At 42.5% G+C, this 13,228-nt stretch overlaps 1 protein-coding gene across 8 annotated transcripts in view; it reads left to right on the plus strand.

The window, feature by feature from the left end:
* The first annotated feature begins 1,893 nt into the window (after positions 1 to 1,893).
* Positions 1,894 to 13,228, plus strand: part of ZNF280D (zinc finger protein 280D) — an 80,716-nt gene continuing 69,381 nt past the window's right edge. For 4 of the 8 annotated variants that reach the window (XM_073303773.1, XM_073303777.1, XM_073303778.1 and 1 more), the window contains exons 1-2: positions 1,897 to 2,149; positions 10,934 to 11,085. In XM_073303773.1, coding sequence (XP_073159874.1) covers positions 10,941 to 11,085 — 145 coding nt within the window. In that variant the 5' untranslated portion in view covers positions 1,897 to 2,149; positions 10,934 to 10,940. Of the gene's footprint in view, positions 2,150 to 2,499; positions 2,726 to 10,933; positions 11,086 to 13,228 lie in introns of those variants that run through there. The other 4 variants (XM_073303780.1, XM_073303781.1, XM_073303774.1 and 1 more) reach the window with 3 other exon arrangements.

Here is a 13,228-nt window from a genome sequence, read left to right on the forward strand (position 1 = left end):
CTAGTTAAGTAAAGGTTTGCAAGACTGGACCCTCACATCCTGATGTTTCATACATGTGGGCAAACCCTTATGTCCAGGTGGAGTCCTGTCAACTATAGTGGGATTCTACGTGGCTAAAAGGCTCCATTGTGCACATTGGACTGCAGGATCAGGCTCTTAGACTGTAAATTCCCAGATTACTTCTGGGGTTTTGTATAGAGCCGAGCACACTAGAGCTAAACAAATTACATGAACAATAACAAATATATATATGCAAATATTTAGACATGAATATTGTCAGATTTAAATATTTTTCTCATTTTATATCTGTTAATGAAAATGTGCATATAGCTATTATACAATGGACATGTCAAAGTTTCATATTTTGCGTTCCATTAGTTCACTATACTTGGCAGATTGTTGCACTTTGTATTTACTGTAGGTATGACTTTCCCTGAAGTGGAGTAATATTCTGATCATAGGTATATGACGCAGGGAATTATTGACAGGTTTCAGAGTAACAGCCGTGTTAGTCTGTATTCGCAAAAAGAAAAGGAGTACTTGTGGCACCTTAGAGACTAACCAATTTATTAGAGCATAAGCTTTCGTGAGGAAGTGAGCTGTAGCTCACGAAAGCTTATGCTCTAATAAATTGGTTAGTCTCTAAGGTGCCACAAGTACTCCTTTTCTTTTAGGGAATTATTGGTGATCGTGGTTGGTTGTATTGTGTGCTGAAGGCAATGTCCCAGTCTGGGTTTTTCAGGGATCTGTCTGTGCCTGGTGCTACAGATGCCATTGGCTGTGCTGTGAACTTGGCTTACTTTGTGGTATACATCCTGCATCTATAGTCCTGGTACACAGTGCAGTCTATGCTTCCTGGTGCAGGGAATCAGTCTATTTCTGTGGTTTGGGCTTCCTGTGGGTTTGGTTCATGCCTGAGGCCCTTGATAATGGGAGGGCAGCTTACATCATGGCATTCAGCCCTATTCCTACCCATTATGGTGCCCTCCACAGCCCGAGCACCTGCTCCCCACACTGAGGATCTGGGCTGTGCTAAAGGCTTGTGGAGGCAGGAGCTGTGGGGGGCTGCTTTAGGGGGCCCCAAAGGCCCAGAGCAGCCCTAGGGGATTAGCAGGGGGCCTGGCGCTGGCAGAAGGAAGTGGAATGACCCAGCCCCAGCCGTGTTGCTCAGGGGAGGGAGCCTGGGGGGAGGGCTCTGTGCCCCCCTTCCGCACTCATGAGTGGCAGGAAGCGGAGTGACATGGGGGGAGCCAGTGGGCTGGGGCTGGGTTGCTCTGCTTCCTCCCACCGCTGGTGAGTGCGGGGCTAAGCCTGACTCCTGCTTCTAGTGCCAGGCTGCCCCTGCTAACCTCTGGGCCGCTTCTGTTGCTGAGGGAAAGGGCTTGGGAGAAGGGGTGGAAAATGAGGGTGGGAAGAGGCGGGGCAGGGACGGAGGGAGTTGACCTGGGCGCCGCACCCCCTCGGAACATCCCTGCCCCTTGCAGTGGGCACACCGCATATGGGGGCCAGCTGGGGGATAGGGCTGGCTGCTGGCACTGCGGCATACGAAGCACAGAGCTGCACAGGGCACCCATGACATTATTCTGCATGTGCCTAAGGCTGGCCCTGAGGGCCTGTGGCCCATGGGTGGTGGTGGGGCACCAGTGGCCCAGCCCCCTCACGGGCTACATCCCCAGGGTTGCTGGGATGAGTACAGTATGGAGGGAGGGCTTGCTCCTGCCCGCTGCTGGGGAGAGGGAAGGAGTACTGTGTTGCAGCGGAGCCCCGGGCCGAGGAAGCGCCGAGGGTGCGGCCTACAGGCAAGGCCTGCCCTGTGCCGCCGCAGGGTGTGAGGCCAGGCACATGGCGCTGCGCGCGTTGTGCGGGCCTCCCCCGCGCTGCCCCGCCCCCTCCCCGATGGCTGCCGGAAAGAAGGCGCTTCTGTGGGGCTGACCTGCACTTTACCCATCAGCCAGCGCGCCGGGTTCAGCAAACCCCCCCCCCCCCCCTTCCTTTTCCAGGAGCGGCGGCTGCAGTAGCAGGAGGCTGAGGTTGGGCGCCGCGGCAAGGCAATGTGAGGATCCTCTGCCGGAGCCGCCCCCTCCCATCCCCCAGTCAGTCAGGGAGGGAGTGTGCGAGCCTGCCGCGGCCTCTTCACACGCGCAGCACGGTAAGCCGGCCCGCTCCTTCTGCCCCCTCCGCGCAGGGACGGCCTGCTCAGGGCCTTCCCGTGCGGAGGGCGTTGCTGCTGCTTAGCGGCGGGTGGGCCACCGGGGGGATTGTCGCCTATGAGACCGGCGCCATCTTGGCTCGGAGCGTGGCCTTGTGGCGGCGCCCCCCCCCCCCCCCCTTCCTCGGACCGGCGAGCTCTGGGACTCGCAGGCTTTCTAGCGAGCCTGTTGGTCTCCGCGTACAGCGGGGGACGGGAGCTTGCCGGGCTCAGCCTGCCGCGTCCGCGCTTTGTTGGTGGCTCCCGGATAGTTGCGAATGGGTGTTACTGATCCTCCCTCCCCGTTCTAGCTGTGCAAGCAGGCTTCTGGTCCCCATACAGCCTCTCGTGCCCGACGCCAAACCCAGCCCTCGTCTCAGACACCTGGGGTCGCGGAGTGTCAGAGGGAAATGTCGAGGCCACGTTAAAGAGAACGGTTCCAGAGGGAGCTACGCTGCTTCCCCAGGATCTCTGCGCCCTGCCCTCACCTCACACCCATTTGAGCTGGGGGTGAGAACGTCTAATTTGTTTACAAAGGTAACGTTGCCCTTCTTTAGGAGGCACTTACCACCTCATGACAGTGAGGCGGGAAGGTGCTTTTTAAAGGGAAGTTTTACCACTGGGCTCGGTGCTTAATTTCTGTTTTTTAATTTGCATCAAACTTAAATTTTATCATTTAGTTTCTTTTAAGTATGTTCATCACTAACCCAATGTTTGACAGCCTCTAAAACAAACCAAGACCATGCAAACCATGACATTGCCCTAATAGATTGCCCATATAACATTAAATCATGCTAACTGAAGTCGTGTGGACCAGATGTAAGGTGGTGGTGGCCAGGTGGATGATTTAGGTTGAGCTTTGGGCTTGTGATGTAAAATCTAGTTTTGCTTCCTAGGAACTCTTAAAGGGCAACTGTTAAAGTTTAACAGTCAGTTTCATTACATCACACAGATAATTTAACTATTGTGCTGACAAATTGACCAACAAGCAAGGCCAATCTGAAAAGCTTTACTATCATGAAATAGATGCCTCCATTCTCTTCTCTGCAAGGATAGTTACTTCCTGATTTTGTACAACTGAATCAGAGAATAATACTAAGATTTATAGGCCCATGGAAACTATCCATGTTGGAATTTCCGCAGCACACTGAGGGTGGTAACATATCAACTATAAATTGCTGAGGGATTTCAGTAACTTATTACATTTTTGTAGCTTGTCATGTCAAAAACAAAGATGACATTTTATAGCCTTAGTTTACACACACTGTTTTGCAAAAGTTCTTCCCTCTTCTCCCGTTGTATTCTTGCTCACTTCTTATTTCTTAAACAGCAGTTTTCATTTTTTTAGTTTCTTTTAAGTATGTAAACGCTCAAAATTATTATAACACTCCACAATAAGGATGGGGACATGTATATTTAGTAAGCCTATTACATCTGTGCTGAGTGTACATCTATGGTATTAAGATGGAGATATGACAGCTATGCAGAGAAGCAAAAACTCGTATTCCATCATGAACTTAGTTTTCACTTTATTTTGCTCAATAAGATACGAAGTTGATTTTTTGACTTGCATCAGGCTCAAGCAGTTCTGATGATTACAGTTGAGTAATACCCTAAAAGTTGATGCAGTTGTGGCTGCTGTAATGAACATTCATGACTAGTGTTAGTTATTGTTGTTCAGAAATGTAGCAGTATTGGCCAGAATCTTCTTTAAAGGAAAGGAGAAGCTTTTTTTTTTTTTCTAGCTGCTCATACTTATTTTTAATTTTTTTCAGCAATCCTCTTCTTTCGAGAAGTTTTGTCATTCCATGAAGAAAACTTGAAACTTGTTTTAAAAGTTAAAACTTTGAACGCTTTCATGTTTCTAAGAAAATGAAGTTTACTCCACAATTCTGATCTGTCATGTATAGGATTTAATTATAGGTGATGCTTTCAGTTTTCAATATTTGCTTTGTCAGGATCTCACTTCCCATTTGGTAGTGTGGAAAGTATAGCATGCTCATGACTCCCTCGCACATTATCGTAACCCACAGATTGAAAACCTATTATCTACACGGCTTAGCTTAAATATAGTCTCTGTTTCTAGGATCAAGGGTAATAGTTCTGTTAACATTGAGAGAAACCACTAGGCAGGGGTGGGCAAACTTTTTGGCCTGAGGGCCACATCGGGTTCCGAAACTGTATGGAGGGCTGGGTAGGGAAGGCTATGCCTTCCGAAAAAGCCTGCCCCCCAACCCCCTATGCGCCCCCTCCCGCTTCTCACCCCCTGACTGCCCCCCTTAGAATCCCCGAGTCATCCAACCCCCCCTGCTTCTTGTCCCCTGACCATCCCCTCCCAGGACCCCCCCTCCCTGTCCCCTGACTGCCCCGTCCGCTATCCATACCTCAGACCGCTCCCCTGTTCCTCATCCCCTGACTGTTCTCCCGCCCCCCCCGAACCTCCACCCCATCCAACCGTCCCCTGCTCCCCCACTCCAACTGCTGCCCATCCCCTGACTGCCCCCCGGGACTCCCTGCCCCTTATCCAACCTCCCCGCCCCCTTACCATGCTGCTCAGAGCAGCAGGACTGGCAGCCGCACAGCCTGGACAGAGCCAGCTGCACTGCTTGGCAGGAGCTTGCAACCCTGCAGCTCAGAGCACTGGTGCAACGGCGAGCTGAGGCTGGGGAGGAGGGGGCTAGCCTCCCTGGCCGGGAGCTCAAGGGCTGGTCAGCATGGTCCCGCGGGCCGGATGTGGCTCCTCGTCAGTAGTTTGCCCACCTCTGCACTAGGCTCATGCAATGTGTTATCTGCTTTAGCCTATTTAAAAAGCATAAACTTTACAAAACTATTTGTGTTCTGAATGAGCTAGCAGTACTATGATAAAATAAACGTTTGGTACATATGCAACAAGATATCTGATTCATTTGCCATTGAAAGATGACAATACCCTGGACTGCTGTGTTGATGACTTACTTGTTAGTCAAGCTGTAAGAAAATTTCAGATTGCAATTCTGCTGCGGAAACGTAAACTTCTAACACGCGCTACAATTTTGTATTGTTTCTGCAAGTTTCAATAACTTTGTGACCTGGCATCCGGCATCACACTGCTACCAAATTTTTTTAGAATTTTTTTTATGGTAGTTGAACTGACTGCAACTTTTGAACCAAAAAAAATCAACAACTTTCATACAGCCTTACTTATCAGTCCTCTTTTTTAAGGATATTCCTAGAAAAGGTGGAAGAAACTGTTTGAAAGAGGTAGATATGGAGTGTTGCACATGAGGTGTTAATTTATAAGTGAGGTCATGTGTTGTTTAACTGGATGATACAGGCCCTCTGCTTATCTTTGATAACTAGGAAATAACTCTCTGTTATCATATGTGTTTCTACTACAGTTATATTGTAGAATGACAGGTTTCAGAGTAGCAGCCGTGTTAGTCTGTATCCGCAAAAAGAAAAGGAGTACTTGTGGCACCTTAGAGACTAACCAATTTATTAGAGCATAAGCTTTCGCGAGCTACCGCTCACTTCATCGGATGCATCTGCAACCCTAACTGAGGTGTAGCTCACGAAAGCTTGTGCTCTAATAAATTTATTCGTCTCCAAGGTGCCACAAGTACTCCTATTGTAGAATGAGTTACTGTGCCTATATTTATTTCTCAATCACATTCCTGGTGCAAATGTGTATAGTTTAAATTCAACAAAGTGCTTTATAAACAAAAGTCAAATAATAGTTATTCTCGAAAATGCGGTCGATATCCACTCAGTGAATATCCATATTAGCCCTCATAGAAGCCTAAGAAAAGAGATGTGGTGCACATTGGCTTAAAAGCTCGTGAATTCTGCCTCTGCACCATTAAAGGAAGTGAATTTCGGAAGAGGTCCTCTTACTGAAGAAGAAGGGAAACTTAACAGAGAAGAAAGCAAACCAATCTTGCAGATGCCTTGCCTTTTAAATTTTTTTAAACCTTTTATTTAAAAATACCAACAAATACCACCAGCAGCTTTCCCCCCCAAAAACCCTACCTTGGGAACTTGCCTTAAAAAAAGCTGTTGGAAGGGCACTCTTCTGGGTGCAAAAACAAGCACTCAGAGTTAGGAAGTGCTACATTTATAGTTGCTCATCGCAAAATCAAAATTGTACTTAGTGCATATGCATTATGGTACAGTCTTGAATTACATGATCGCATACAATTTTTATTCCCACAAGATCCGTGCTTAATTCAGTCATGGTATAGACACATTAAGGGGGCAGAATTAAGGCTGTCTGGGCAATATTAAAACTGTCATTTTCTAAATTTTGAGTGTGACTGCAACTTAAACTTTCTGTTAATGTAACTTTTCATCCAATATATAGAGTCTCATCAAAGTCAACAACTTGGATTGCGACCAGAAGTGATTTATTAAAAAAAATAAAAAAATTCTTAAATCTGATGTAATATGCTGTGTGGCTAATATCTTTTCATCAGTTAGCTTTGCTGAACAAATGTTAACTGCACTACCTGAAGCTTCTAGATGGTCTTCAAGAGTAAAGTGCACTGCAGTAAATTGTGGCTGCCAGACTAAAGTCAAGGATAGCTGAGGTGAAGTCGGAGTCTGACATTTGCATATGGCTAGGCATGTGTGTCCATTTGTTTCAAAGTGCTGTTGGCCAACAATACCACCTAAGATTGTATACGTAGCCTGGGATTCACAAGCACATGAAACAGCAAACCTTTCTAATAAAGGGTGGATTTACTCCCTCATTAATAGATATAGAAGCAGTCCCAGATGAATTCTCCAGATACTTCTCCTACCACCCCTTCAAAATTTATAATATCACTACCTTCTTACTCAGATTAAGGTTCAAGCAGCTCTCTCATTCAAGTTTTAATCTTGGCCAAACGCTGGAAAAGCAATGTCTCTGATCGAAATATGGCAGATAATCTGGGTAAAATGGCTATGTCATTTGCATAGCAGTGGCACTCCAGCCCATGTGTGTCTTTTCCGTTCTCTTTCACTTGCTGAAACAAAGGGTTGACAAGAATAGTCTTGCAGTAGCTAAAATGAGTACTCAAAACCATCCTCTGGGATCTGTTATTCAGGAACCGGTCAGAATAACTCATGCTCTTTTCACAGTTTGTGTGCACAAACACGTGATTGACTTTAATAAAGGCTGATTTAAAAAAAAAAAAAAAAAAAGTGGCTTCAGTGCCTGGTCATTGTTCGTTCCTAGGAGCGTATCAGCTAACGAAACCAGGTCTATTGCTGTACTATGTCCGTAGGGTAAAGGAAATTAACAGACTCTAAATATGTCTAAAACATCCTAAATGGAATTTTTTGACAACAGGGAGATTAGATATAGTATAGCCAACATAAAGAGAGTGTATCTAGACACTTGATCACTTGTGCTTACATACCACAGTTTCTATACTGAAGAATAAGGAATCATCCTGTCCTATCAAGCCATTGATATTGGGGCTCTGGTTTAAAATACTCCTTATAGAGAACTCGGTATTAAAATTAAGTATTAAACATCATGAGGAGACCACCAAAATGCCTTCACATGTGATTGATCTGTGTCATGAACTATAGGAGGCAATGGTGCAACCATGATAGAAGTGTATTTTCAGTCACCAAAATCTGACCAGCTGAATGCGTGGAGATAGTCTCAGAGGTCATGAGATCATAAACTGATCCAGAAGTGCTTCTGGAGCAAATATGGGTACTGAAGTCAACCCAGTACTGCAGCAGGAAAAAACAATAAACTTGTAGACATTTTTCAGTGCAGTAGGGCAGCCTGTACATCAGCTTTATTCTGTTATCACTCCCATTAACGGACATTCACAAGTGAATGTATAAAATGAAACAGTGGAGCTGGTTGAAAATTTTCAAATAAATTATGGGCTGTTTATGAACATTTTTAAATAGGGTTTTTAGAAATTTCTTTTTTCAGAAAAATTATATGACAAAACTTTACAACGTGCTCTATTCAGCTAGTTCAGGGGTGAAGCTTTTGAGCTAGCTGAATAATTTAAGTAAGCAAAGAACCTTCACAGCAACGGTTCCTTTCACACAAAGCAGGGTCTTCGTCAAAGCAGTGGAATACTTTGCTGAAGACGCTGTACTTAAATAAGCTGCTTATACAATTCAAGGAACTCCTGTACTGGCTATATGAGGTGATCTGGTGGTGAAGCTGTTCAGTTAGTTTTCTTAAACTGGCTGACAAATTTGACACAGGTTGTGCTTTCAGATGAAGCAACAACTTACTATTTCAATGATCCTGATTGTGGATGCTTCTGAACCAACTGAACAGTTTCACAGAGGTCCCAGTCTGGCAAAGTCACTGTTATTGTGTTGAAGATCTTTTCTGGCACAATGCAAAGACTATTTGCCTATCCAAATCCATTCCCAATCCACCATATTAGACCCCAGTAGATTGCAGGAATGTTTTTGGCCGAAGAACAGTTTTACATCTTTTTCCTAGACTATTTAGGAAGTCTTACACACATGCTATATTGGAGACTGAAAATAGCCAATGTAAAAAAATTTCTCCATTGGCTTCTATAATGTACAAAAATCAGTTATGATGACTGATAATTTGTTTTGATATATATATAAAAAAAATTATAAGCCTAGGAGCTCCAAAATTCTCTCCATTAACTCATGGTTTTACTTTCTGCAGGATGTAATTTTCAGAATAGAAGGGCCCAAAAATTAATGAGGCCCAGAAAGTGAATTCTTTCTTTAACCAGTTTTTAATTAACCAGTATTCTTGAAATTCCTCAGAAGATTCAAGCTTTACTCCGATTATGTGATGAAAGCTTGGAGGAAGTTACATTGTGCTTTTCAAATAAAATGCATACATTTAATCACAGTAGCATTCAGTATACTTCGTATTGGTCAAATTCCCATTTATTAACATCACTTCCCCATCTCAATTTAAGTTACTATAATATACGAAGCTTAATGCTTGGGAAAGATGACTATATGCTGAGTGCATGATCTTTGGCCCTTTTGTGCATTCTGCAGCACAAGTGGGGGAGAACAAAACTGACATAACTGCTATGCTGAGGATTCCTGTTGTGGGGGAATAATTCAGCTCTGAGGCATAAATTACTTCACCATCCAAGTTTCAGAGTAACAGCCGTGTTAGTCTGTATTCGCAAAAAGAAAAGGAGTACTTGTGGCACCCGAGATTGGCTGGGGATGGTACTTCTGTGCTGTGGCAATCCCATGCTGGCATAAAGGCCCCTTTGGGAAACATTACCAGCTGTTGTAGCTTAGTGCAGGCTAAGCCATAGCTAGCATATAATGGGCCTCAAGATCAGAGTGCCATAAGCACCTATATTGTGGCTACCTCTTATTGCTGCATGTAGTGATTTGGGCAGCTACGGATTGCGTTTAACACATCAAATGTGTTTGGGGTTTTTTTTCCCTCCGCTCTGGTTGATGCTGCCAGATAGTTGATGCAGCATGTGAAACATTTGTTTCTAGGATAGTTTTGAATTCTTTACGCAGAACTTATTTAAACTTCAATAAGAATCAGGAGCCTTTAAAATAAGGAAGTTCTTTCTCTGTGTCAGTAAATTTAGACCTGTACTAGCATGGCACTAAAGAGATGGAGCTGTGGTGGAGAAAGAATAAGATACAGGCATAATTCAGATTTAAAGTTGAGTGGTAAAAAAAAGCTTGTTTTAACTTTGTTCAGTTGAGCGGTTATTTGGTCTGTTTCTCAATGATGTTTTCATGCATTAAAGACTGTATTCCTGTCTTAAAATATTTCATAATTCTTTTAAGTATAAAGTGTAGGTCAGGGCTGAACAAATTGTAAGTCTGTTTGCCTCAGGTGGCACATTACAGAAATTAACACAATGGTCCCTTCCCTAAAGAGTTGACAGTCTCTAATTTAGATAGATCATGAGGCTAGAGAAAAGAAGTGGATAAGAAAATGACAAAAAAGGGTTAAAACAAACAAAAATAGTGCAAGACAAAATACACAGAGAAATCATATGAATTCTCATATTCTAGTAGAGGCTGTACTAGGGTGAGAAGTGAGGAATGGACAACATGGCTGGGTCTGCACTGAGCTTTTGCTTAATTTCCAATTGGTGCACTGCCATTGGGAAATCTCCACAAGTAGATATGGCAAGATGCTGTGGTGAAAACAATGGTGCCTTTCTTAGAGCAAGTCTAAAGGAAGGGGATGATAATGCAAAGGGCATCTTTTCAAGCAATAGTGAGAGCTCTAGTGTAGATTTGACCCTGTAACTGGGTGTCAGTAGTAGGAAACAAAACAAAAGTTGGTTTGAAGGAGGAATTTGAAGGAGCTTTTGGACTTCTGGCACAATAGAAAGAGGGATTCGGTTTTGGATGTTGCAAAGTGTGTGGGAATAAAAAGAATAAAATGATTGCAAGAGTGGAGGAGGATGCAGAGGGAATGATAAAGCAAGGAGAATGAGCAGAGGTGGGTTTTAATAGGTCTTCCCTAAAATATTTAAGTACCTGGCGCCCAATACTACAGACTCCACTGATACCAATGGAAGCAAGATCAGACGCCTCATAATTTGCAGAAATGTTAACAATAAGTAAGAATTTGAACTGAGCTTATTTGGGGACTAATTCTGTATGAAGGCTACAACTTGGAAGAGTGTTCTGTGGTCATGTTTGCATCAAACACAATAATTTTATTATTGAAAGGTGTGGGTTATTTAGCCACTTCCCTCCTCCCCGCACCCGCCCACTTTCCATGACACACTTGTGTGATTATTTTTTATTATCTAGTACCAAAATGGCAGAACTGTTTATGGAATGTGAGGAAGAGGAGCTAGAACCATGGCAAAAGAGAGTGAAAGAAGTTGAGGAGGATGATGATGATGATGATGATGAGCCAATCTTCATTGGGGAGATTTCGAGCTCCAAACCGGCCAGTACATGTAAGATAGCATTTTCTACATTATAAAACAAACCTTTTAAATATATATTCTTGGTATGATGAAGAATGGAAGTAGTAATTTAAAAAATTACTTTCTTTTGAAAAGACTAGATCTTGTACTGTCAGTAAAGATAAAGAGCTAGTAAATTACTTCAGTGTTTTAAATTCATTTAATTCCTGATCATCTACCATACACTAAAAGTACAACTGTCTCCTGGGACCCAAGTACAACACAGTTGCCTGCCCTTTGTCCCTCAGGTTAAAGAAAGGACGTTTGAAGGCTTTAGTATACTTCAGGAGCTTGGTTAAGATACCATTTACATGACAGAATGAAGTAATATTGTAACTGAAGTCTCCAACCTGGTTGTCTTTGTAGTGAAGATTGGCGCCTGCCTAGACAGACATAATATACATTAATGTAATCCATCCTTTCAAAAAGAACTAATTGAAAAGAAGCCTTTCTACTAGTGTAAGCCTATCTAAATGGCTGAACACTTTTCTGATAAGAGAAAGGCAGTTTCCCTGTCTCCAAAAACCTAATCAGGGAAGGGGAGAGTGTTAACACAGAAAGAATCACTTCAAGGCACCTGTGTCAAATAAAGATGTTGCTATTAATAATCTGATATTAATTCAGTTGAAGTAAGAGTTCATGTTCATCAAGTTCTGTAGTTTTCTCCTAGTGCAGGGAATGAGTTAGGTGATTATGATGCCATCAGCTGTGTCAGAATTCCATGTTTGTCCTGTACTTGGGCCTTGGCAGGTAAGTAAAAGAGAAAACGATTTTTGTTACATTTTATGTTTTAAAATCTAAGTATTTGTAATCTTCTAAAATCTCTCTGTACTGACTTCTATGTGTCTATATCACTTTCTGTTACTTATTTGGGGTCGTAAGTAGTATTTTAAATGCTACTTTTGGTATTTTAAAAATCCCTACTGTACACTTTTTGAATATTAAAGAAGCATTGGTAGTATATTACAGTTGATGTTAAGATAGTAGTCTAATTTAAAATACATACTTTTAAAGGGTTTATCCTCCTGGAAGTTTGAAATTATATTGGTTGGGAATCTGGGATATCAAGTTATCTGCAGAGATAACTTTGGGGGGTGTCAAAGATGGCTTGAACTGGAAAGGATATTTTTAGAAGATGCTGGCAAAAAATGTAATTTGGGTAATGTTCCACAAACTGTGTCTTCCAAACAATGTTTTAAAAATGAAAAGTTGACTAAATTTATGTTTATAATAATTTTAAGACATGGATTAAAGTAAAACTTTCAAAAGACCATTTTAGATAAATAGTTACATGGCATGCTGGATTATGCTGATGTATTTTTTAAAAAAAATACTCTATACGATGCTATGTATTTTTTTTGAAGAGTTGATTAGTCCTTGTACATTGCAGTGTAGACTTCCTGGTTGTTGTGCAAATCTGTCAATGTGGGACAACATTTCAGTAGGAATACTGTGTATTTTACAGGTTTCAGAGTAGCAGCCGTGTTCGTCTGTATTCGCAAAAAGAAAAGGAGTACTTGTGGCACCTTAGAGACTAACCAATTTATTCGAGCATCAGCTTTCGTGAGCTACAGCATCCAATGAAGTGAGCTGTAGCTCACGAAAGCTTATGCTCAAATAAATTGGTTAGTCTCTAAGGTGCCACAAGTACTCCTTTTCTTTTTGTGTATTTTACGTGTAGATGGTGTTAATATAGAATATACACATTTGGCATAAAATGGCAGTAGTATATAGGACTGGAAAAAATAATTCAGCGAGCTAACTTATTTTTAGTGTTTCACATTTTCAGTTTTTATTTTTAAAAAAATCTGGGAATTGTTCAGTGTTTATTTTCCAGACATTGAAATTGGGTTAAAAGTTAGAAATTGGGGAAAAATCAGGGGGGAAAAAAAGAAAAACAAACTTTTTGTAATGTACACATTTTACTACAGTTTAATTGAAACCTTTTTATAATGTGCAAAAGTCTGTTTTGTCTCTCTCAGAGCTAGCAGTTTTTCCCAGAAATCCTGGTTTGCGTATGCTCGCATAATTTTCTTCAAAATATCCTCACTCATGTTGAGCCTCTTGCTGTCTTGGAGGTAGTCTGACTTTGAAAGTATGTGCGCTGAATCAAAAGATCTGGGGGGTACACTCA

The sequence above is a fragment of the Lepidochelys kempii genome, chromosome 10, assembly GCF_965140265.1.
Source record: "Lepidochelys kempii isolate rLepKem1 chromosome 10, rLepKem1.hap2, whole genome shotgun sequence".
Lineage (NCBI taxonomy): Eukaryota > Metazoa > Chordata > Testudines > Cheloniidae > Lepidochelys > Lepidochelys kempii.